Source organism: Dendrobates tinctorius, unplaced genomic scaffold (genome assembly GCF_039654945.1).
Source record: "Dendrobates tinctorius isolate UK_male_01 unplaced genomic scaffold, ASM3965494v1 ptg000254l, whole genome shotgun sequence".
NCBI classification, from domain to species: Eukaryota; Metazoa; Chordata; class Amphibia; order Anura; family Dendrobatidae; genus Dendrobates; species Dendrobates tinctorius.
This window is the reverse complement of record NW_027361921.1, coordinates 116,796-144,257: the sequence shown is the minus strand read 5'-3', so window position 1 is coordinate 144,257 and position 27,462 is coordinate 116,796. Positions and strand designations below refer to the sequence as shown.

The window sequence follows — 27,462 nt, the reverse complement described above, 5'->3', positions numbered from 1 at the left end:
AAAAAACATACAGGTGTACACTTCTGATACAGTTCTGCATATCTGCTTGTTGGATTACGGTCAAATACATACTGGGAGAGCGTCTGTGACTAACAAAATATATAGATTTAATTTTTTTAATACACCTTACACAGCTGGATGCTCCTCATACAGTACCCTCTCTCTGCTGGTATTTCTGGTACATTTTCCCAAACATGAGGTCCTCACTTATTAAAATCTAAAGAACAGCTGTCTATATTTCCCATAGCAACCAATCACAAAGTAGCTTTAATCAGACCAGATAAATTGCAGAACAGAAGCTGCTCTGTGATTGGTTGCTGTGAGTGGTTGCTATGGGCAGCGTTTCTTCTGTTACTTGTATGTAGCTATGTAACCTATGACACAGTGCTGGGGATATACGGCCATCTGTATAGAATAACACCGGCACCTCTGTATGGACAAAATCCTGAGCAGCCCACCCATAGCCGGCTACTGGCTGTCACTGAAGGAGGCGGAAGCCACCAACAATATGGACGCCACTGCCTTAGGCGACAAATCAGAAAAGGAAGCCGGCCTTTCAGCATCAGACACGGGATTGGCCGGGCGAGTGAGAATCGTAACGTGCCATGTCTTTACCTGTCATTGGACCACAGATCCCGGAAGCGACAACATGAAAGTTTTGATTGGCTGCTGCTGCTTCGCTGGCGCCGACGTTGTGTCGTGTGATTGGCTGTAACTGGCTCCATGCAGAGTGTATAGGAAACAGCGCGTTATCTGTAGAGCGGCGCTGAGAGGTGCACGGGCTCCGGGAAGCGCTTATGTGGTGACAGCCGGGATCTGGGTCATAGCAGTACAGCAGCCATGAGGATCGGCCCGTCGTCGCTGAGCAGCCTGTGTGTGCTGCTGCTGTACGTGCTGGGAATGGTAGCGGCCGGGTAAGTGCGGAGCCCGGAAGTGGCATGTACACGTCTCCTAGATGGCCGGCTGCCGGCACCGGTGGGAGCAGGCTGGACTGTGGCGGGAGGGCGAGCTGTGTCCCAGCAGAGGCCTGTCCTCAGCAGGCAGTGAGGGATCCAGCAGGTGGCCCCAACCAGTATGGAAGATATCAGTCCTCACAGATGCATGTAGGGGGCCTGCACCCGGGTATACGGTCAGGGGGCCCCTCCTATCACAGTCTGAGTAGTCGTCATGTGACCACCTATATGCCATGTACACTCCGGCACGTGCCGACAGTGAGATCCCATAGCCCAGCAGGAAAGGACATCCTGACAGTGAGCGTATTACACGTGGGCAGGGTCGGGGATGCTGCAGGGCTTCGTTTTCTCATTTATGGGATTGTCCCGGTTTATAATGAAAGTCTGCAGCCACGTTATGCGACCACAGATCTTCATAGAGTGTGCACTGCGCGCTGTCAGGATTCTCTGGGGCCAGCATGAAGAGCAGGCCGTCCTGTGATCGCAAGTATGCCCTGTCCACATTCTGACATGCTGCGACCTCACTCAGTGCAAGGGAACTGAATGAGGCAGCTCACGTCTAGTTGGCATGTGACCGCATGTATGCTAATCTCACACTTGTGGTCACGTGATCTCCTGATCTTATCACCGGCACCGCAAAATCCTGACATTGTGTGGTGCGGGCACTGTGAATATTGAGAAGTCTGTAGTTGCATAGAGTGACTGCACTTTTATCACAAATCTAGACAACCCCTTTAACGCTTCTATTATACATATAGGAACCTTTATTTTGTCAGATGGCACAATACTTTATTAATGTAACCACGTCACACTATTTGATAAGTTGTTGATTGCTACATGTGTACAGGATCAGAATACATCACCAGAACCCCCCCCCCCTGGTCAGGGCGTGATTATGTCACCAGAACCCCCCCCCCCCGGTCAGGGCGTGAATATGTCACCAGAACCCCCCCGGTCAGGGCGTGAATATGTCACCAGAACCCCCCCCCCGGTCAGGGCGTGAATATGTCACCAGAACCCCCCCCCCCCCCCGGTCAGGGCGTGAATATGTCACCAGAACCCCCCCCCGGTCAGGGCGTGAATATGTCACCAGAACCCCCCCCCCCCCGGTCAGGGCGTGAATATGTCACCAGAACCCCCCCCCCCCCGGTCAGGGCGTGAATATGTCACCAGAACCCCCCCCCGGTCAGGGCGTGAATATGTCACCAGAACCCCCCCCCCCCCCGGTCAGGGCGTGAATATGTCACCAGAACCCCCCCCCCCCCCGGTCAGGGCGTGAATATGTCACCAGAACCCCCCCCCCCGGTCAGGGCGTGAATATGTCACCAGAACCCCCCCCCCCCCCGTCAGGGCGTGAATGTCACCAGATTCCCCCCCCCCTCCCCCCTCAGGGCGTGAATGTGTCACCAGAAACCCCCCCCTCAGGGCGTGAATGTGTCACCAGAACCCCCCCCCAGTCAGGGCGTGAATATGTCACCAGAACCCCCCCCCCCCCCGTCAGGGCGTGAATGTCACCAGATTCCCCCCCCCCCCCGTCAGGGCGTGAATGTGTCACCAGGAACCCCCCCCCCGTCAGGGCGTGAATGTGTCACCAGAAAACCCCCCCCCCCGTCAGGGCGTGAATGTGTCACCAGAAAACCCCCCCCCCCGGTCAGGGCGTGAATGTGTCACCAGAACACCCCCCCCCCCCGGTCAGGGCGTGAATGTGTCACCAGAACCCCCCCCGGTCAGGGCGTGAATATGTCACCAGAACCCCCCCCCCCGGTCAGGGCGTGAATATGTCACCAGAACCCCCCCCCCGTCAGGGCGTGAATATGTCACCAGAACCCCCCCCCCCCGTCAGGGCGTGAATATGTCACCAGAACCCTCCCCCCCCCCCCCGGTCGGGGCGTGGATATGTCACCAGAACCCCCGGTCGGGGCGTGGATATGTCACCAGAACCCCCCGGTCGGGGCGTGGATATGTCACCAGAACCCCCCGGTCGGGGCGTGGATATGTCACCAGAACCCCCCGGTCGGGGCGTGGATATGTCACCAGAACCCCCCGGTCGGGGCGTGGATATGTCACCAGAACCCCCGTGAGGAATGTGACCACGTCACTAAACTTATTGATTTTAATCCTAAATATCTATTGTAGCAATCTAATCAGTATTCTAATATCCTTTAATTAAAAAGTCACTATCGGTTGCTAATTCCCATGTATGCTCAGTATGAGCTTCCTTATCAATGTGCGATATTCTTTTCAATGCACGGTAGCAGTGCACTTCCTTGCTGGCCCTAATGAGAAGTGACGAGCTTTCAAGAGAGCACACGTCAGTAGGCATTGTAACAAAAGAATGCTACAAGCAAGGAGAGCAGAGACCAGCCCCTTCTTCAAAATAATTGTCACTTTTGGTAGCAGGGCTAGTGCCTGCTTACCGAAATCTCACTTTTTAATACGCACTGACAGTGCACAATTGCCATCCTGTCACTTCTCATTAGAGCTGGTGAGGGAGCGTACTGTCACTGTGGATTGAAAAGATTATTGCACAGTGACATGGGAGCTCACACTGAGCATACATCTGTATGCTCCCTGGAGCAGGGACTAGCCCAGCCCTGAAACGGACATCACTGATGACGCTTCTTTTCAGGGTGGAGACAGATGCTGCAGCAGTGCCCGGAGCCTCTTCCCCCTGATGACAGCTTGTTTGGGTATCCCAACATTCCCTGGGATTCTCAAGTTAAATTTCATCAAAACTGAATTAGGTAAAAAAAAAAAAAAACAGTTACCCTGCTTTTTGACACCTGTACAATGGAGCAGGTGTAAAACCGCAGTGGATTCTAAACAAAGAAGTGACGTGCTGCGGATTTGAAACAGCAGCAAATCCACGCCGAAAAATCCGCAGCATGTGCACTGTGGTTTTCATTTTCCATAGAAAATAAAGGTACTGTACACCGCAGCAAAAACTGCTGCAGATCCACAGGGCCGAATCCGCTGCAGATCCGCATCAATATTGGTTTTGGACCACTGCTTTAACAATGGATGCTGGGAGTTGCAGTTACCAGCCATTATCAGGCTGCGGACCATGCAGGAACCACAATACTGATGAGACGCAGGCTGGATCACAAATAAACATTTACTTCCAGGTACCTAATAGGTGACGTCTTGTCTGATTGTGGTTGTTTCTTTTCTTCTTGTCCAGATGCCATAATGACATTTAACACACACAACCCCTCTCTGCAGACTTCCGTCTTCTCTGGCCTTCTGCAGCACATCCCTACACAGTACCCTTAAAAATAACAATGTGATTATAATGCTTTCAAATAAAAATATCTGCCCTACGCTGTGCCCCCGAATAATTGCCTCACTGTGCTCCCTGAACAAAATATGACCCTCTTATGGTCCATCTCTGCCTTGTCCTCTCCTTTACATAACCCCTCAAACACATACTGACCCCTCCACATTGTGCCCTCACACTGTCACTCCTTGCTACCCTCACAAACTACCCAGTCTCTATATTGTGCCCCCCAAACTCTTCTCCCTCCATACTATCATCTCACACACTTCTTTGCATACTATCCCCTCACGTTCTCCCACTACTGGCACATCACCTCTCCCCATACTGCTTTTTTCTTCACATATTCCTCCTTCCCATACTGTCTCCTCACACACTCCTCCCCATCCCATACTGTCTCCTCACACATGCAGTTTGTGATCCAGATCAGAATGCTGATACATGGGAACGGACCTTTCACACTCTTGCATGATCTCACCTGACTATATTTAGTGACAATTTTACATTTGTCCGTAAATTCATGTCTACGTCCCTGGCTGGTGTCTACGTCTGTGGCTGATTCAACATTTGTCCTGTTCCCACATGAATGAGACCAGATTGTGGAGAAGCGGCACATTCCAGCCGCACAGGAAAAGTGTAATGGAGGAAGCGTGTAACCAGGTGGGACATTATCATACGTCACATAATCAATGCCATTCTATGGGCAAAAACGTCCAAACATGAGAAAGCATGGTCCTAATAAATATCCTCACTTATTCCATTTTTCTGGCTGCCTCGTCAATAATGTCCTATTAGTGTCACACCGGAGAACTATTAATATAAAATTATGCAAAATCTGGAATGTCTGCATCAGTTGTTATAACATTATTGCCTGTCTTATTTCAGACGTGATTTCTATAAAATCCTGGGAGTTTCTCGCGGTGCTACTGTGAAGGAGATAAAAAAGGCATATAGAAAGTTGGCTCTGCAGTTGCATCCAGATCGAAATCTAGATGATCCACAAGCACAAGAGAAGTTTCAAGATTTAGGTGCTGCCTATGAGGTTAGTGAAGTCTGTAAGCTGTGTGTAGCTCTTGGCGTCCCTGTACATTGCTACTTAGTGATAACATGCTGACTACTCCACACATCTGATGGACCCAATCACCTCCTATATTCTTAGAATGTAATATTATGTTAAAGGGGTTGTCATCATGAGATTTGTGGGGGTCTTGCCCTCAGCACATCAGTTGAAGGGACTGTGGAGCTCCAGAAGTGTCACAGCTCGGTATGTTGAGTAGCGCCCCACTCTGGTCCTTTCCCGTGTGTGCTACGATTCTCAGCCACTACACAAGGTGCGGAGCGATGGTACTTTTGGGGCAGCAGAGTCCCTACAAGTCATCTCATTGGTTAGAGTGCTGGTTGTCCCGCCACCACCAGATTATGATGACCTAAGGAGCAACATTGAATTCCCAGTGGAGTGGAAATTCGGCCATGTCTCCCACTTCCTGTGACGTTCGTTGTTGAGCATTTAGTGTGGCGTGTACAGGCTGGGGTTACATGATGGACTCCCCAATGTTGCCTTGTGGTGGGACACCTCATTATATAAAGTTGGGTGGAGTTGAATTATAACTGATCCATCCACTCATCCCATTGTATTGATTTTCTTCAAATGAATTCTGAATTTAGGTGCTTTCTGATGAGGAAAAAAGAAAACAGTATGATGCATATGGTGAAGAAGGACTTAAAGATGGCCACCAGGGCTCCCATGGAGATATATTCTCACAGTAAGTAGTCCAGGGACACTATATAGACGGTGAGGCTAGCCTCAAAGCCAGGAGTCCGCTGTCACCATGGTCATCGCTGCTTGCAGGCATCTCTGTCTTTGTGTCCTCTGGGCCATCAGTGAATTGGACCTTACTGTATTCTATCTGCCATGTTTATCATTACCAAGCAGAGCTTTATAGGATATCGACACCTCTTTAAAAAGCCCTCCAGGTCATGATGACTTTATTTACCATGTACCCAAAACATGTTTTTGCAGACTCTTGAAAACATTGCATATGAGATAAGTATAAAATCCTTGAATCTGAGACTATAAGGCTACTACAATATAAAAACAAATTCTAGCAAAAGAAGGAGAAACGTTAACCCCTCTATATCACTGCTTACCTTATGATTAGACACTGGAGGTTCTAACTCTTATCTTTCTTCTTCTGAGCTCCTTTCTGCTGATTTATGTTAAGTTGATCTTTATGGCCATAAATCGTCTGAGATGCGCTCCGAAGAATGAAAAGTTAGCTTATTCTGCAGCCAGGAGTAAAAAGTATCCCGAACCAAAAGGCATGAATGTAAGGAAAAATTAATTACCCCTTGGCCGTCCACATGCTTTTTATTTCTCCAGAATGAGGCCGTGATACCAAAGTTTGTTATACAAAGTCCAATTGTTCCAGAACAGTATTATATTCGGTCATCTGTAATTTTCTGGAATACACTTTGCAGAATATAGTACAAGCGTCCAGCTGTTAAGTATGATATGATGTGTAGATAATATAATACACAGACGTGGTATACATCTTTTTGTATCTTCTTAGTTTCTTTGGAGATTTTGGCTTCATGTTTGGAGGCAATCCCCGACAGCAAGACAGAAATGTTCCGCGTGGCAGTGACATAATAATTGATCTGGAAGTAACGCTGGAAGAAGTTTATTCTGGGAATTTTGTAGAGGTAATTTTTGTTATACATTCAGGTGATGATGACCTCCCCATTTAGGGTTTATTTTATTAACATATGGACACCTCAGTATCATGTACGTGTGGTATAGAATACATACCGTTCTGGCCTGTGGGGTGGTTCACATGTCCTTGTTTTTGTGGACCGTGACTTGTCCATTTTTGATCAGTCAGTAATAAAAAATCACCACTACAAGTCATGTCCATGAAAATCGCAAAAGCACATGGCTAAAATGCGCCTGCAATCCATCTACTATCTGTTTTTAACATTGCAATGGATACAAGAAGTTTGGCATTATTTCTTTCGTAAGAGATAAACTCTTATGAAATCCTGATAGTAAAACCTGTCACTCTGACGAAACAGATGAAATGCAGATCCAAAACACAGGTGAAAATTGATCTTTTTATTTTGCGTACCTGAAAAATCCCTGACATCTGAATGAGGCCTAACGCTAAATAAGCTGTCAAATGGACAGTAAGATCTGACGCTCCCACCCAGGTGTGTCCACTGCTGCGCAAGGGATCTGACAAACCTATGCCAATAGGGAAACAGATCAATAAATGAAAATTGCAATGTGTACTGTGGGTCAACCTTTATTTCTCTGAATATGAAAGTATACTGGTTATGAAATGTCCCACTTACTAGCTTAGTAGTATGGAGTTCAAATTGTCCAAAAAATGAGTAAATGAATCCGTGCTGCAGAGCATCTCAACACACTCAATGACAATCCTGCTGGTATCTGTGCAAATGGTCCAGAATGGATAGGACAATTGGAGTAAAATGTATCTGATACTCTAGAACACTTGGAAATCTGTCTGTGCAACTTAAGAATTAGTCCTTTAGCTCCAAGTATCTGAGCGGCACTCTGGCTGGCAGTGCCATAACAAACTAAAAGTTGCTGAGCAAACTGCTTTGTTCAAAGAACAAAAGGAAGCCAATGATTGGTGGTTTCCTTTTGTTCTTTGAACCTTTTGTAGTTTGACGTCACCAATCGCCCCCTGACAAAGGCAAACATCGAAAAGCACATCAGGGTGTAAACATCTGTGTGTGATCAGTCACCGCTGACCTTCACAGGTAGATTTCCTGTTACCTATATGGCACCAGTTTTAGAAGGGTTGTGATAAGTCTATGATAACTCCATGTGAGTACATTGTATATTCATTACCTCATGTTTACTATTGGGCATAAGCCCACTTATAAAAGGTCCTAAGCACTTTTGCACTTTATTTGATTCTATAGAATACATATGTACTTTTTCTCTTATTTAGGTCAATTATACTGCTTGGCTATAACGTTCGCATTGACATCTACGCAGATTTTCACTTTATGGAGTCTATAGCACACCTGCACAGACACACGTATTTTTCATATAACTACATATGCCTTGATGTCGTAAAAGTGTAAATGTTTTTTCCATAAATATATAGTGGTTGTCACTAGGATTAGCGTCCGCTGTTAATATCTGCTCGTTTTTCCTGCCCTGCTAATTTTATACTTGATCAACTAAGTTGTGTTTACATCCTTGATATCTTAATCCTTCTTGTCTGTCATCTCTCTTGCTTGTTATGTGGAACTGTATCAAATGCCTTTGCAAAGTCCATATAAAACACATCAGCCGCATTACCAACATCCAAATTTGCAGTTACCTCCTCATGTCCAACCAACATGTTGGGTTTCTATGATCTATCCTTCATGAATCCATGCTGGTTGTCTGTTACTGTATTTTGCAGATCATCTCTTACAATGTCTACTTAAAATTTGCACACCGCGAACATCAAACTTTCTCCACAAATCATCTTCCAACACTTGGGCTTTGGCAGATGCTTTACCATCCGTAACAGAAAGTGAGGTGTCTGACTGTCTCAGAAGCTTTATCTCAGCCCCATGATTTGTTTAGGAAATTCACATTTTTCCTCTTGGTGTGCCATCTAGGCCATGATCCACTCTTGCTTTCATGCCTAATGTATTAACTAATTTGTTTCTCTCGCTAGGTTGTAAGAAATAAGCCTGTGGCCCGTCAAGCGCCAGGCAAGAGAAAATGTAATTGTCGACAAGAAATGAGGACAACACAGCTGGGGCCTGGACGTTTTCAGATGACTCAGGAAGTTGTTTGTGACGAATGTCCTAATGTCAAGTATGTATGTCAAGGACAGGGTTATGCTTCATTATACAAATTGTGTGCATGAGTATATACAATACTTGTAAGGTTTGACAAACAGCAAGAATTCAAGGATCTGGAAATCTTACAGCCATGTTTTGTTCCCAACGGAACACAGATCCAAGTGATAGTTAGAAATTTCATTTGGAAAACAAAATTAGAAATTGATAACAGAAACACATCTCAAAAACTTGTCAGCAAGACGTTGGAAAGATGTCTGGTACTAATGAAAAACATCTGTAGGGTCAATTTTCAACTAAGTCACATGACTTGGCATGTTAAGAAAAAAAAGAGCCTGTTAGAGAGGCAGAGTCTCACAGAAGCAAAGATGGTAGGAGATCACCAATGTGTGAACTGCATCTAAACATTGTGGAATAATATCAGAAAAATGTTCTTGTATGTAAAATTGCAAAGATTTTGAATACCCGACTATCTTCAATACAAAAATAACATTAAAAAATTCAGAGATTCTGGAGAAATCCAAGTGCACAAGGGACAAAGTAGACGTGACCAGTGAGCCCTCAGGTAGCACTGCATTTTAAAAGCAGGCATGATTTGGTCGTGGAAATCACTGTATGGACTTAGGAATAGCTACAATAACCATTGTCTGTGAACACAGTTTATCGTGCAATCCTCAAATGCAAGTTATAGCTCTACCATGTAATGAAGAAGCCATATATCTACACAATCCAGATACACTGCATCTTCTCTGGGCCAAAGCTCATTAAAATGGAGCAAGGCAAAATGGAAAACGGTTCTACGGTAAGGAGAATGAAATTGTGATTCCTCAGTTTTCCCTGATTTCCAACTACTACTCCACAGCACTGGTCACTACTGAGCATGTAGATAAAGTGCAGCACAGATTCATCTCATCTATGACCCCACAGCACTGGTCACTACTGAGCATGTACATAAAGGGCAGCACAGAATCATCTCATCTATGACCCCACAGCACTGGTCACTACTGAGCATGTAGATAAAGTGCAGCACAGATTCATCTCATCTATGACTCCACAGCACTGGTCACTACTGAGCATGTACATAAAGTGCAGCACAGATTCATCTCATCTACGACCCCACAGCGCTGGTCACTACTGAGCATGTACATAAAGTGCAGCACAGATTCATCTCATCTACGACCCCACAGCGCTGGTCACTACTGAGCATGTACATAAAGTGCAGCACAGATTCATGTCATCTATGACTCCACAGCACTGGTCACTACTGAGCATGTACATAAAGTGCAGCACAGATTCATCTCAGCTATGACCCCACAGCACTGGTCACTACTGAGGATGTGCATAAAGAGCAGCACAGATTCATCTCAGCTACGACCCCACAGCACTGGTCACTACTGAGCATGTACATAAAGTGCAGCACAGATTCATCTCAGCTATGACCCCACAGCACTGGTCACTACTGAGCATGTACATAAAGTGCAGCACAGATTCATCTCATCTACGACCCCACAGCACTGGTCACTACTGAGCATGTACATAAAGTGCAGCACAGATTCATCTCATCTACGACCCCACAGCGCTGGTCACTACTGAGCATGTACATAAAGTGCAGCACAGATTCATCTCATCTATGACTCCACAGCACTGGTCACTACTGAGCATGTACATAAAGTGCAGCACAGATTCATCTCAGCTATGACCCCACAGCACTGGTCACTACTGAGCATGTGCATAAAGAGCAGCACAGATTCATCTCAGCTACAACTCCACAGCACTGGTCACTACTGAGCATGTACATAAAGTGCAGCACAGATTCATCTCAGCTATGACTCCACAGCACTGGTCAATACTGAGCATGTACATAAAGTGCAGCACAGATTCATCTCAGCTACGACTCCACAGCACTGGTCACTACTGAACATGTACATAAAGTGCAGTACAGATTCATCTCATCTACGACTCCACAGCACTGGTCACTACTGAGCATGTACGTAAAGTGCAGCACAGATTCATCTAAGCTACGACTCCACAGCATCGGTCACTACTGAGCATGTACATCAAGTGCAGCACAGATTCATCTCAGCTATGACTCCACAGCCCTGGTCACTACTAAGCATGTACATCAAGTGAAGCACAGATTCATCTCAACTCCGACTCCACAGCCCTGCCTCACTACTGAGCATGTGCATAAAGTGCAGCACAGATACAGATCCTTAGATCAAGAACAGAACAGACATGGGACATTTTAGAACTTTCCCAAATTATTAGGAAAAAAGTTACAGCATATACTGCATTGTACTACTCAACCAAATTTATTATGTACCGTATTTTTTGGACTATAAGACGCACTTTTTTTCCTGCCAAAACGGGGGTGAGTCTTATAGTCGGAATATACCGAACTTACAATTAGCAAAGTGGCTGCAGGAGTCTGGTCCAACGCTGCAGGGTGATGATCTCACTCCCTTCTCACTGTGGCAGGTTTGGCAGTGCTCAGTGGTCCAGTGACATTTTGTGAAATCCCGGAGTCCCCGCACTGCCATTGCCTCGATCCTGTGGCCTCCGGGAAAATGGCCGCCGGAGGTGGCGCATGTGCAGATTGAGATCTCTCGGGAGATGAGATGTTGTTGCCAAGACCTCAGCCTGCGTATGTGCCGCCTCCAGCGGCCATTTTCCCGGAGGTCACAGCATCGAGGCAATGGAAGTGCAGGGACTCCGGGCTTTCACAAAATGTCGTCGAAGCCCCCACACCACTGAGCACCGCCGAACCTGCAGCATGAGCCTTGGGATGGGATTTCCCGTAGACCACCGCATCGCAGTAATGGATGTGCAGGGGCTCCGGCCTTTCACAAAATGTCCGCGGAGCACCCGCATCGCTAAATCCTGCTGCACCAGTCTGGGTCACATTATCACGCACCCCCCCCCCCCCCCCGGATAAGCTGAAGTCACGACTGTAAGACGGACCCCCATTTGACGCATTCATTTTTTTTTCCTATTTTCATTCTGAAAATTTGTGGTGCCTCTTATGGTCCGGTGCGCCTTATAGTCCGAAAACTACGGAAATATACGGTATTTTAGGAGTCGTAGGGGGTCCATTTTATACTGACTCCACCAAAATGGACACTGACTCCACAGTCCTAATTTATACGCAAGTGTGAGTGAACCCTTAAACTGATTCTGGCATACTGCAATTTATTTAGTTATTTTTTTTATTCATTAATTCAAGGGGTTGTCCAGTCACACCATATGATATCTATGGGGTACGTAATTAATGAGGTAAGTGAGGATCTGACACTCGGCACCCGACTAATCAGCTTTTGAAAAGAATAGGAGCTGTTTTGCTGGGGCATATAACAGCTGATCGATTGGCAGGGGTCCCGCAAATGGCACACCCAACTCATCTGGATGACCTGTGTCCAAAAACCCCTTAGGGTAGGTGCACACGTAGTTTTTTGGTTGTTCGGATTTTGATGAAAAATCCGCAGGACAAAAGTCCTGCGGTTTATCTGCGGTTTTGCCCTGCGGTTTAACACCTCATAATGATAAGGTGTGAAACCGCACACAGAATTGACATGCTGCGGATTGTAACCCGCAGTATGTGCACAGCGTTTTGTTTTTTTTTCATAGGAAATAAAGGTACTGTACCCGCTGCGGATCTGCAGCAGAATCCGCAGCGTGTGCACCTACTTGCAATTCAAAGGAAACCATTAATTTAATGTTCTTTTTCTGTCACCCAAATTAGACTTGTAAATGAGGAACGAACATTAGAAGTTGAAATTGAGCCCGGAGTTAGAGATGGGATGGAGTATCCGTTCATTGGGGAAGGTGAGCGTGTTTTCCATTATATTTTTATGTTCATTACACACTTGTGTTTAGCTCTTAAAATCCCCTCTTTGCGTTTGCAGGTGAACCCCATATTGATGGAGAGCCTGGCGACTTGCGCTTTCGTATCAAAGTTCTCAAGTAAGGCTTATGGTCACTTTGATAACCATATATTTTTCTACTTTCTTTGTTAGGTTTTCAGAATTCACTTCTCTAAAAGTTCCTTTCCTGCAAATGATTGCATTTTGAGCTTGGAATCTGACTACAAGTTGTCCTTCTCTGCCTTTATTTCTTAGTGGAAAAACTGCTAATCTTATAGATGGGGCCTATTCTTCCATAATTTTCTAACTATGTTATTTAAGTCCACGAAAAATAATCTGTATGAGAAGATCATAGATGGTGATGTCTGAAGTCACCACTGATATCCATTTTAAGATGCTCAACCTATAAAAACATAATGTAAAGGGGCCATGTCAGGCAATTAGCAGCTCCCTACATCTATTACTATTTTTTCTTTTTTGTGTGTAGCAGGGATTGAGGGGTTTGATATAGTTCCTTCGACCTTGCTTTAAACTATTTTTGGGCCATTGGTAGACTATAAATGTCTGGGCGGTCCACCGTTAACTTTTCAGTGATGTTCTAAAATGTCACTGCAAAGTATGTGGCTGCATGAGATCATGTGGCTGCAGGAGCAGGGAACAGACTGTCAGACACAGCCAGACTTCCCACAGAGAATGCAAAGATGCTTTACTACCATCTCTCCCATCATAGTCGCTACATATACAGCATAGGAAGCGCTGACAGCGACTCCTCCTCCTGACCCAGCAGTCATGTGATTGCTGGATGCTGGAAGTAAGAATGAGCTGTTGGCACCTAGAAGACCCTGATCAGTTCAGCTTTGCAGCCAGGAGGCAGAATTTACTCCTTTAAAGGGAACCTGTCACCAGTTTTTCTTCATGTCTGAACTAAGACTATGCACCTTTATTAACGACTTTATGTTTTAAGTTATGTAAAGCATGTCCCTTTATGTTTTAAGCTCTGCTCTCAGTAGGGCAGAGCAAAGTGTGCAGGGGCGGGCCAGCAATGTCTCTGCGCAGGTGCAAGATTTCACCCAGCTATGTGGATGGACACGGGCAATGTCAATCAAAGCAGGAGAACAGGCGATCAGAAGCCGGGAAGAGGGATAGACGTCGCAGCGAGGACGCATATCGGACCTGTAGGATTTACATAGAGCGCCAGAGAATTTCAAAAGCGTTTTGGGAGATATACAGGGGGAGTCAAGGAGTGATGTACCCCTTTATGGAATGCTGCACAGGCGCTACTTAAGGTGCTAGTCTTAGTTCAGACATGAAAAGAACTGGTGACAGGTTCTCTGTGACTAGGTCTAATATACTAGTCCCATATACATAAGAAATTGGCAGTATAAATATTTGATTTAAATATTGAAATGTCTTTTATGACCTTATGGGGACATTGTGTGAAATATGAAAAAAAAATAAATGGCAATGTCGAAATAAAACATCAGATAGATAAAAAATATTTCCTTTTCAATATGCACATAATCTGAGGTACTGTAGATCTTGACTAAATACACCTCTGCTGTGCCGATAATTACTAGAATCTAGTGGGTTGCTGCAGCTTCTATTATACAGGCCCGCCCTGGGGAAAGTGTTCCCATGGGTGACTTGATTTTATCTCTTTTTTTTCTTAATGTCTTGGTTTTGTCAACCACTGCAGCCGTAATTGCAGTGGCATTTCTTGCTCCAGGTCAGAACTGCTTGGTTGGTAAAATGATCTGTTTTGCATTTTTTAGACATCCTATATTTGAACGAAGAGGGGACGACCTTTACACAAATGTGACTATTTCTTTAGTTGAAGCACTTACTGGTTTTGAAATGGATATTTCACATTTGGACAGCCACAAAGTAAGTTAAAAATGTTAGTCGCCAGAATGCACCTTTTATGGGGTTTTGTCTTTTTTCTGTAAGTACTGCAAATTGTATCCTCAGAGAGGAAGAGGTCTAGAACTCTAGCGCCACCTATAGGAAGTAGTAATCCTAAAAGTCAATATCGACCCTCCAATGAGCCTTGCCACAAGACTTGGGATAAAAGCCAAAACTAGAATCTCAATTTGCAGACAGTGTGTTTCGGGGTACTGCCCCTCATCAGTGCAAAGTGTGAGATCTGGTTTGGCTTTGTGAGAGGCGTCTGACCGGGATCCATGTGGTAACGTTTCTCCTTATGGAGAGTGACATGTTAAGCCTGACATGCCAAGATGAGGAGACCGCAAGTACTGGTAGGCACCAGGCTTCACAACTGAAGGAACCATAGCTTCTCATAGGAAATGATTTCAGCTTTGATTTGTTCTACAATATAGGAAGTTTTGGCGAAGAACCAAATGTATGTTAAGGGGGTCTTAACGGAAACCTGTCATCAGCATATTGGAGACCTAAATAAAGGTGTGTGTGTAAAGGCCACTTAATTCTTATTAATTCCTTGTAGTATTTCATTTGGAAATTGTAGAGAAATCCAGCCTTGAACTTTTAGTCTCAAGTGCAGGGATCTAACACTGCACTTCCATCTCTCCTGCCTCTCTTTCTATTTCTCTGCCGGTATCTGGGGGACAGGTCACTCTTCTCCCAGTCACCTGTCTTCCATGCACAAGATTCTGTGCAACCGCAGTTATTGCCCTGGATCATCTCATCGGAGGAGGCAGTGTAAGCCCTTGATGACTTTGCAAGAGATTAAGGGTATATTTCCACGGTCAGGAAACACTGCGGGTTTGACGCTGCGTACAGCCGCAGCGTCAAACCCGCAGCGTCCAGATGTTACAGCATAGTGTCGTAAACAGACATGCGACGCGTCATTTCAGAATGCAGCATGTCTGTTTACGATGCAGCGCCGCACCGTAAATTTCCCATAGACAATCATTAGATGCGGTAAAACTGTAATGATTAGTCCCATACGTAGTAACTGCATAAATGCAGCTTACTACGCATGTTTAGTAATTTACATAAAGTTCTTACCTGTTCCGCCGCTGGTAGTCCGCATCCACTGCAGTTCTCGCGATAACTTGCTTGTCGTGAGAACTGCCGTGTACGTGACCGGGGGTTATCTCTGGTCACATATCCGGTAACATACTCAGTGTAGATCAGGGGTCCTCAAACTTTTTAAACAGGGGGCCAGATCACGGTCCTTCGGACCATTGGAGGGCCGGAATATAGTTTTAAAAAAAATTATGAACAAATTCATATGCACACTGCACATATCTTATTTAGAAGTAATAAAGCAAAATAGGAACAAATACAATATTAAAAATGAAGTAAAGTTAAATCATCAAACGTACCGATTTTTTTTTTTTTTTTTTGTTTTTCAAATATCCTACACTTCAAGTCAATTTTTTCTCTTTCTTGATATCATTGTTTCCTAGGGATTCAACATTGCTATTAGTAAAATACCAACATATATACAGCGCTACAAAAACAATATACCAGCAATAAAATTGCCCACACAGAGAAATACAGACTGCACTGTCCGTCACTGCGGCCTGACCAGTGCCCGTCACTGCGGCCTGACCAGTGCCCGTCACTGCGGCCTGACCAGTGCCCGTCACTGCGGCCTGACCAGTGCCCGTCACTGCGGCCTGACCAGTGCCCATATTGGTGGAACTCCACTTTTACCTCATGCTCAGACTGGTGTGATGCCAGAATCCCCAATAGGCAGCATTGGTCCCTAAAATGCAAGTAAATGTCCCCAATAGGCAGCATAAGTCTCCAATAGGCAGGTAAATGTCCCCAAAAGGTAGCAAATGTCCCCAAAAGGTAGCACAGGTCCCCAATAGGCAAGAAAATGTCCCAAAAAGGTAGCACAGGTCCCCAATAGGCAGGAAACTGTCCCCAATAGGCAGGAAACTGTCCCCAATAGGCAGCACAGGTCCCCAATAGGCAGCACAGGTCCCCAAAAGGTAGCACATGTCCCCAATAGGCAGGAAAATCTCCCCAAAAGGTAGCACAGGTCCCCAATAGGCAGCACAGGTCCCCAATAGGCAGGAAAATCTCCCCAAAAGGTAGCACAGGTCCCCAAAAGGTAGCACAGGTCCCCAATAGGCAGGAAAATGTCCCCAAAAGGTAGCACAGGTCCCCAATAGGCAGCACAGGTCCCCAATAGGCAGGAAAATGTCCCCAAAAGGTAGCACAGGTCCCCAATAGGCAGCGCAGGTCCACAATAGGCAAGTAAATGTCCCCAATAGAACATGGCGTAAAAAAAAAAAAGTAGCAGAGCTGGACTCGTCGTGGGACAATCGTTATTAGGACTTTGTTGGATCAGGGAGTATAAGGTTGTTTTTTTTTTTTTTTTTTTGTTTTTGTTTTTTTTTCTTCAGGTGGTCGATGCCGTTGCTTGGATTTGGGCGTATAATAAAAATGTTAAAATTGTGTAGTGTTTTATTTCATTAAAATACTTCTTTCTGGCTCTTTTTTTTTTCAACCCTTTAACTATTGGATTAATAATGGATAGGTGTCTTAGGCCTGTTTCACACTTCCGTTTTTGTGTCCGCCAAACGGATCCGTTTCCGTTTTTTTGACGGAAACTGATGCAAACGGATCCGTTTTTAAAAAAACGGATCCGTTTTTTTGACGGATCCGCGGTAACCACTAATGGAAGTCTATGGGACAAAAAAACGGATCCTGCAAAAAAATGGCGGATCCGTTTTTTTACGGAAACCAACGGATTTTGACGGATTTGAAAAAACAGAAGTGTGAAACAGGCCTTATTGACACCTCTCCATTATTAACCGGGCTTAATGTCACCAGACAATCAAAGGTGACATTAACCTCTTATTACTCCATATGTCACCGTGGGATGAGAGAGGCTAAGCGCTGGAATTGGCACATCGTACAGATGCGCCATTTCTGGGGAGGCTGCGGGCTGGTGTTTGTAGCCAGGGGGGCCAATATCCATGGCCCCTTCCTAGGCTGTGAATATTAGCCCGCAGCTGTCTGCGTAGCCTTTCTACGCAAGTTTGTTTTTTGGGGCCCCTAATTTTAATAGCCAGTAAAGACTATGCAGACAGCTGCGGGCTAATATTCATAGCCTGGGAAGATCCATGGGCATTACCCCCCTTCCCAGGCTACAAATATTGGGCCCCGGCCGTCAGCTTTCCCTCTCTGGCACAGAAAATTGCGCGGGAGTCCATGTCTTTTTTTTTTGGGTTTGGGGGGGCACCCTATTTTAATAGCCAGATATAGCTATAGCTAGATATATCTCTGTATCTATACATGTATCGATGTGGCTGTCTATAGAGATGTGGCTGTCTATATGTGTGTGTAATGGAGTGTGGGTTGGACAAATGTTAGATGAAGTTGGACCAGAAATGACATCACAAATCATTTTTTTTTTTTTTTTTTTTTTTTCTTTTAATATATATCTTTATTTAGCTTACAAAAAAATGCATACAAATCCACATGAAAAAAAACGCATACAAAAATGCATGTAAAACATCAAAAACGCAGGCGACCTGCCAGTGACCTCAGGTGCAGATTTTACCTGCGTCATATCCTGAGCAATTCCTGATGCAATCCTGACCGTGCAAACTTACCCTAACTATCAACCTGTGCATGGACTGCAGACTCACGGGCAAGGGAATTGGGCCACTGAGAAAAGTGACCTGTCCGTCAGTCATATCGAAGAAATTTTGCCACTAATATGAAGTACGATATGTCACAAAAAAAAACAATGTCAGAATCACCGGGATCCATTAAAGTATTTTAGAGTTATGACCTCATAAAGCGACAGTGGTCAGAATTGTAAAAATTGGCCCGGTCAGGAAGGTGAAAACAGGCTTCGGGTGAAGGGGTTAATTGAATTCCAAAATGTAATATTGCATGCAAAGAGTGGATTTAATAAGCATTAAAGGGCCTTTGCACACATGCCTTTAGTTATGGGTCTAATATTCTGATGATTGGTTTTATGGCTATTTTAAAGGGAACCTATTATACCAGCAATAATGTCCAATACAATAATGGTCTTGTGCATAAATACTATAAAAGATCCTACATAGTATGAAAGCAACCAAATGTGAATCCTATAAAAATGGAGGCTATATTGCATAATGCATTTAAAAACAATATGATATATAAAGTATAAAAAGTAAATTTCCATCATTTACAATAGATGAGATATCATGGATCCCTGACAATATCTTCTAGCAGAAGTCATAAACAATATTACAAGAGTGAGATTGCTTTCAGTAAATGCATATACTGTATGTATCCAGGAAAAGGAGATTCCTGGCAGTGTTGTATGTACACAATACAATCCTAAATGGAATCAATATGATGCGTATTACATACAGAATGTCATGATTAGAGATGAGCGAATTTGTTTGGATTTTGTCCCCAAATCTGATTTGCCATATTCGGAACACTATTCGTGCCGAATGTATGTCTTATGATGGTTCCGAACATATCCGGTAGTTTCTACTCCCATTCACTCTAATGACGTCCGGCTGTGTTCGACGGATATTGCAAAAACAGTATTCGATTCTGATCGTATTCGGAACCGAATCAGAACAAATTTACTCATCTCTAATCATGATATCCTATAGGGTCAAGAGCTCAGGAGCAAAAACCAAGTTAAGGCTGTATTCACACATCCGTTGTACACATCCATGTGCTGTCCTAGACCCATAGTTTCATTGATCCATGCACACATTTGTTTTAAAATCTGATCTGTGTGTCCGATTCACGAGACCCGGAGAATTTCCTATTTTCATCCGCTTTGCAAATGAACATTGTCCTTAAAAGGGTTCTCTGCAAATGTGATCAAAATTTCTGCTGTAACGTATTCCAAGCTGCAGCCTCTCTCCTAGCCACATGCCAGCTCAAGACATGTCTGGTGTCGGGCACAGGAGCAGCATCATAACCTGTTCTCACTAAGCCATGAGGCAGGCCTGTAGCGAGAAAAATAAAACTTGTCTTGTAGAATGGCCAGTTTTTCTCCAGCCTCTGTAGAATGAGCTACCTTTCTCCAGCCTCAGTTGTGCCTGTAGAATGCAGGCTGCAGTAGCCCAGACTTCATCTTGATTTATGGTGCAAGACTAGGGTGGTAACAGTATGACTCTTTGCTGTACTAGGGACAGCTTTAGGACGTCCCATGTTTCTGTGTCCCCCAATGACACGAACAAGAAAAGTAGATTTTTGGTAGTCACCAGAAAATCTGTTTCTTGTAGTCTTCATTGGGGGACACGGCTCCCCCTCCCTTGGTTGCCCAGTTGGGCGTGCAGTTATTTACGTCTTCACTTAATTCTTTTCTTTTCCCCACCTACTTCTTTCTCACAAAACTGAGGATGCCTGACTCAAGCAGGAGAGGTCTGCTGTGGAAGTGTCAATTACTGTATATGTAAATGCAATAATGGTGGCAGCAGACTTTCCCATGGTTGTGTCCCCCAATGAGGACTACAAGAAACAGATTTTAGTGACATTCTGGTTTGGCTTTCATCCTACATCATGTGACAAGGCTCGTTAAAGGGTTGATTTTGACTTTTAGGATTGCTACTAGAGTTTTAGTCCTTTTCCTCTCTGAAGAGACAATTTACGTATTTCCCAGAGGAACATTGCGGCTTAACAGTCTCCTCATCTCAGCATGCTTAGCATGTCAATCTCTGCAAGGAGAAACATTACCATTGAATCACTGTGTGTACCAAAAATTTACTTTTCCTACCCCCTCCTCCCTTCACTTACTGCTGCTTTTCTGATAGATGACACATGAATCTTCAGGCAGCAGCCCATCCTGACACATGACTAGGACAGGTCAGAGCTTGATGTATGCCATATAGGCCACTGTTACAACATTCTTGAAGAACCCCTTTAGGGTATGTGCACACGGTGTGGATTCTGCTGCAGTTCCGCAGCTGATTTTGCTCTGCGGATCTGCAGCAGAACTGCAAGTGATGTACAGTACCATTTAAGGCTATGTAAATCAAAAAACGCAGTGCACATGCTGCAGATTTTTCCGCACAGATTTGCTGCGGATTTAAAACTGCAGCATGTCGCTTCTTTTGTGCAGTTCCGCAGCAGTTTTACACCTGCTCCCATTATAGAAATCCGCAGGTGTAAAACTGCAGGGGAAATCCGCACAAAAACTGCAGTAAATCTGCAGGTAAAACGCAGGTCATCTTACCTGCGGATTTAGCAAAATCTGCACGGAAAATTCCACAGCAGAATCCGCACCGTGTGCACATACCGAGCCGTGAAGACAGAAGACATCCATTTTACTTCAGTTTTTTCAAGCAGGTTTCAGCCGTTTTTAAGTGATCTATTTCTAACATTCAATGGATTAAAAAAAAAAAAGTTCAGACTGTTTACGTCTTTCTGGTTTTAACCTTTTAGTGACAGCCGTGCACAATCACTAAATGAAGCTGACTCAGGAGCTGAGCCCGCGCCATACAACACAGGTGATGGCTGCATTACCCAGCCGACTTTCGAGAGTAACAATATAACCATTTTAAAAGTTCAACACTTAAAATGTCTCTCTCAGCACCATGTAATTATGTCATATGCTATCACTATATGAAGCAGACTTAGGAACTGAGCTTCTCCATACAGCGCAGGTGACAGCTGATTCAGTTCACCCTTTAAATGCCACTGTCAAGAGAGACAGCAGCGTTTAAAATGTGTCCAAGAAATCACTTCCTTTCCCCCTAAAGTAGATGGGAAAATGTGTAAAATAAATAAAAATTAACTTATTGTACCTTGTATCATCATGTTCCCAACTAATATAATACAAAAATATTCATTCCATAAGGAAAAAATATAGAAACACCATACCCAGCTAAAAAATTCTGTAAAAAGTAATGAGAATGCTGCCGATAATGATTTGGGCTCAGCTTCTCACATGTGCTGTTTGTGTGTACATGGATGGTGGGTGTCAGGAAGGGGTTAACAAATGTCTTCTATTATTCTTGTGCTATTCAGGCACATCGAGTTTATGGAGCATATAAGCTTTTAGAGAACTTGTCATCTCATTCATTCTGATTTAATTTACTCATAGGTTCATATAATGCGAGATAAAATAACAAAACCAGGAGCGAAGCTTTGGAAGAAAGGAGAGGGTCTTCCAAATTTTGACAATAATAACATTAAAGGATCCCTAGTTATTACCTTTGATGTGGAATTTCCAAAGGAACAGCTAACAGAGGAGCAAAAAAATGGTATGTATCTGCTTCCAAAATGAAAGGAAGGAAATCGGCACAGATTAATCCTCTTGTTTTCATCAAATTAACATTTCATTTTATAGGCCCCGATTCACCAAGACTGGCCATTTTCAAATGTTATAATTGATGGTGAAAGGTTGAACTCGATGGACCTAGGTCTTTTTTCTATCTATGTAACTATGATGAGGAGGCGTAGTGGAGTCAGACGCTCCGGATCCATGAAGAAGTGCATGCCTCTTCATGAGTCTGGAGTGTCTGAGTCACTGACTAGAGTAAGGCTGGTTTCAGACTTGCGTTGAGGAGGGCTGCGGATGCAGCCTACTTCCTCCTTTCTTCCTCTGTGAAGCTCCGCCTACTGCTGCATGCATCCAGCATTTCCCTGCGTACTTATCTTTAACATTGCGTTTCCGTGTGGTCTCTGCACACATCAAATCGCCGCATGTGGACGCATCCACATACAACGCATGTCCCTGCGTGTTAAAGCTAGGTACGCAGGGAAACGCTGAACGCATACAGAAGTAGGCGGAGCTTCACGGAGGAAGAAAGGAGGAAGTAGGCAGCCATCCGCATCCCTCATCAACGCTCAACGCAAGTGTGAAACCAGCCTAAGATTTCTGACATTGGGAACACCACAGCTAGTCGTGAGTTAGACGAGCTGGGGGTCACCCCCTCTCCCGCCCCTGCTTCGCCCATTTTGCCAAACCTGGGAAAAACTGGCTTGGAAACACTTAGTTGCTAAATATTTGCACAACTTCAAGCGGCGCCATAGTTTTGTGACTGTTAAGCATTTTATGCCATATTCTGACAAAATTGCTTCGTTGAATTGGGGCCAGTCTTTTCAAAATCATGTCAATATCTTCAGAAATCCTACTGATTTTAGCACTTTATTTACAGAGGTTGTCTAATGAATATTACTTTCCCAAGGAGCCTAACGGGCCATGTGGCCACCATTGGTAAAGCTTATCCCTGTTGAGGCAGGTCTACTCTGTATGTGAATAGCCAGCATGCAATACTAGATTACTGAATGAAAGGCCCTGCACAACTTTCTCCAGCGATGGCGTGTGTTCATCTGGGGCTTCTGATATAAGACTTGCAAGGATCATCTATCTGGTTCCAAATCTTCAGTTTTATACGTTGGTTGTTTGAATGAGACCACCTCTTTAAAAGAAATTGACTAAAAGTTATGTGTTAAAGCCGATGGCCCAATTCATCAAGACCAGCGCACACATGTTAATGAATCCAGCATGTCTAAAAAGTGGCATGCACCTCACCACAAATCTTACTGGGGTCTAGAGTAAATTGTTGCGTAATTAACGCCACTGCTTGTCATGAATTGGACAATCGGAAATAGTCATGCCCACTGTGTCGGAGCTGTGCAAAAATGGTGTGCAGGTGTCAAAAGCCACAAAAGTTTAGAACACCCTTGCATTGCGCCAATATTTTGCGGATTTTTATGCCAGATTTCTGGCAAAATAGCTTTGTTGAATTTGGCCTTTTAGTTTTATAGTTTTAAAAGAAATATAAAAACATCAATTAAAATTAATGGGATTGTCCCCTGAGTTATTCATGACATAGCAAAAGGATATGCCATATATGTCTGATGGATGCATGTCACAAGTGCTTCCAGAACAGGGATTCCCTAATTCCTTCTTCTGCCTGGCACCTAATCACCAGTGAGTGGAAAGGTGGTAGTGCATGTATCAGCTCACTCCATTGTTGATCAAATGAATGGAGAGAGCCAAACCATGCGCTCAAACCTCATCATTCCCTGGTGCTCAACCACCAGCCCTAATCTTGCATCAGGGGACCTCCGTTCTGGAAACAGGTGGCGGTCCCAGAGTTGGGACTCGCATCTATCAGAAAGTTATGACTAGTAATGGGTGTACCCAAACAGTAAAGTTCAGGGTCCATACTGATCACCTTGTGCCCGTGCGTGGACCCCGAACACTGACTTCTCAAGGAAGTGGGGTAATCGTTGTGGGTTTGATGTCAGCTTTGTAATGTTAGCTAACATCAAGCCCACAGGTTAGTAGTGGAGAGGCGTCTATAAGACGTATGCGTGGCTCCCCCACATCGCAGTCCTGGTATGCGTGGTTCCCCACCCCCGTTGCTGTTCTGGTATGTGTGGCTCCCCCTCGTCGCTGTCCTGGTATGTGTGGCTCCCCCACCCACCCCCCGTTGCTATCCTGGTATGCGTGGCTCCCCCGATCCCGTCGTTGTATGCATGGCTCTCCCCCCTCACGTCCTGGTATGCATGCTTGGTATTACAAAAAAAACCCATCCTACTCACCCTTCTCCAGCGTGCCCTCGCAGCATCTCGCTGGTGCCGTCTTCCAGCTGCTCTTCCTGCTGAGCGATCACGTGACACCGCTCATTAAGGTAATGAATATGAGCTTCATGCCTGTGGGAGTGGAGAAGCCTGCATATTCATTACCTTTAATGAGCGGTGCCATATGATCGCTCAGCACAGGAAGAGCTGCTGGCGCCGGGACCAATGGAGATGCAGTGATGACGCGGAGGAGGGTGAGTATGATGTCTTCTGGAAGCCGGCGGCTGCTGCTGTCACTGTACGTGCTATTTAGCAGCGGCACAGGCTTTAGCCACAGCTGCCGGCTCCTGCTGCTGCTCCCCCTCCCCCCGCCGACTTTCTGGACAATGACTCATGTATATGCCGAGGGGGGTGTTTTCAGCACAAAAAAAACTCAGCTTATACACGAATATATACGGTACTGTAAAATAAAAAACAATACACCACCATATTACTCACCTGTCTGACAAGAAGACTATCTGTTCCATGAACAACTCCATGTCTGCTACATCTGGGTGATTTGTACGGTGGCATAACACAGAAGCGTGATTACGCTCCTACGGTATGTATCGATGACAGGGAAAGGTCACCGGAATTCATAGCTGATGAACCCCGGTAACCTCACTGACATCATCGGTTCGATTGTGAGCAAGTTTGCAGTAACAAACTTACCGACGATCAGATCCGGTGTTTCTCGTGCTGTCACACACATGAAATTGTGGTAAACACTGGATGTTCTGGCCCCCCCATTCATTTAAAAGTGGTCCGGGTCTTTCAAATTGATTTCCATCACCTCTAATATTTAACCCTTTTAACGATAGAACTATCCAGTGTTATTTGCATTTGATGGACGTAATATTGGTGAGGAGGATGTAGCATTGCCAGGATCACATGAACTGTGTGTGTGTGCACAGTATATAGAATATATCTGGCCTATAAAACTGTACTAGCTGATTATTCTCCGGATTTACAGGCACTAGACCAACAGATCTGAGCACTGTTTGTTTTCTGTTGAATATATTTGTAACTACAATATGATTTCTTATAGATTCTTATTTGTGTGAACCACGACACATAAACAAGATGTGGTGATCTTTTTTTTTTTTTTTTTTTTCTTGTGTTTTAGGTGTCCAACAGCTGTTGAAACATGGATCGGTGCAGAAGGTTTATAATGGACTTCAGGGCTATTAATAATTCATGACATTTTGGCTAAAGAGTAACTGGATCTATTTATTCTGGGTTTCCTTTTTTGGTGTTTTTTAATATAAATAAATGATCCATTGAATTGGTCTTCATATAGTTTGGAGCATTTTTATATCTGATCAAAAGTGATGAAACCTGCAAGAGGGCACAGAATCCCAGAAATGACTGTCGTCATTACATTCCTGGTACTGGATATCTTACACACTGCTCAGGTTATACTTACTGCAGCGTACCGGAGTCGGGAAGGATTTTTCCCCAATTGCGGGGCTTTGCCTTCTCTGGGTCCACACTCTCCATTAGTGGCAGTACAGAGGTCTTTAAGAGTAGAACTATGAACCTTCTCCAGCAAAACAATAAGTTATTTATTAAACCATAAGGACACGCAGTTCCTTAGGTATATAGAGCTGTGCTAACAATGAGTACATCCAACAAACCATCGATGTTTACTACTGTTGCACTTGAATTCATTTCTTCCTGTCTTGTTATTCTGGTTACATAGAACTGACTCCTGATTCCTTCGGTCCTGTGCCTGCTTTGCTGGGGTTGGGGCTGTTTCTAGTAAAGCACAGCACCGTAGAGATCTGTCATGCCCATTATAAGAGTAATATATTCTAACACTTTTTAAAAAAGAAATGTGCAGTTGGTTACTTACATTTTTTGGATTGGTGATTGGTTACAGTAGCTCATTGTTCCACTTTGTTTTTTCTTTGCCTACATTTTTTAATGAGGCACTTGTTACATAAACTAGTACGCACAATGGATAGTGTATACTTGAAGCAAAGGAAGTGATATGAAAAAAATAAAGAAAAATTGCCTAATAATTCTACATGATTCTTAACACTGTTTACAGTCTGTTTAATTTGAATGCTTTAATAAAACACACCTTTTTTTTCTTACAAAAAACAAATTAATAGTGCATACATTCTGTAGAACTGCACACTCTTGGAATCGTGTATATTCATAAGTATGAGCCCCTCTCACTTCATACCTGAATGTCTATCACGCTATTCAATAAATATTTATGAAGTTCCTTTAAAAAAGAAATTATATATATATATATATATATATATATATATATATATATATATATATATATAGTGCCTACAAGTAGTATTCAACCCCCTGCAGATTTAGCAGGTTTACACATTTGGAATTAACTTGGCATTGTGACATTTGGACTGTAGATCAGCCTGGAAGTGTGAAATGCGCTGCAGCAAAAAAGAATGTTATTTCATTGTTTAATTTTTTTTTAAATTGTGAAAAGTTTATTCAGAGGGTCATTTATTATTCAACCCCTCAAACCAACAGAATTCTGTTTGGTTCCCCTAAAGTATTAAGAAGTATTTCAGGCACAAAGAACAATGAGCTTCACATGTTTGGATTAATTATCTCTTTTTCCAGCCTTTTCTGACTATTTAAGACCCTCCCCAAACTTGTGAACAGCACTCATACATGGTCAACATGGGAAAGACAAAGGAGCATTCCAAGGCCATCAGAGACAAGATCGTGGAGGGTCACAAGGCTGGCAAGGGGTACAAAACCCTTTACAAGGAGTTGGGCCTACCTGTCTCCACTGTTGGGAGCATCATCCGGAAGTGGAAGGCTTATGGAAATACTGTTAGCCTTCCACGGCCTGGACAGCCTTTGAAAGTTTCCTTCCGTGCCGAGGCCAGGCTTGTCCGAAGAGTCAAGGCTAACCCAAGGACAACAAGGAAGGAGCTCCGGGAAGATCTCATGGCAGTGGGGACATTGGTTTCAGTCAATACCATAAGTAACGTACTCCACCGCAATGGTCTCCATTCCAGACGAGCCCGTAAGGTACCTTTACTTTCAAAGCTTCATGTCAAGGCTCGTCTACAGTTTGCTC

General features: G+C 44.3%; 1 protein-coding gene across 1 annotated transcript; it reads left to right on the top strand.

Annotated features, from left to right (window-relative positions):
• The first annotated feature begins 665 nt into the window (after positions 1–665).
• DNAJB11 (DnaJ heat shock protein family (Hsp40) member B11) lies at positions 666–25,682 on the top strand. The gene is made up of 10 exons (XM_073558076.1): positions 666–914; positions 5,113–5,269; positions 5,893–5,990; positions 6,798–6,930; positions 8,928–9,070; positions 12,794–12,876; positions 12,957–13,014; positions 14,687–14,798; positions 21,922–22,081; positions 25,519–25,682. Exons 1-10 carry the CDS (start codon positions 841–843, stop codon positions 25,581–25,583), a joined length of 1,083 nt encoding a protein of 360 aa, XP_073414177.1. The 5' UTR covers positions 666–840; the 3' UTR covers positions 25,584–25,682.
• The last annotated feature ends 1,780 nt before the right edge of the window (positions 25,683–27,462 follow it).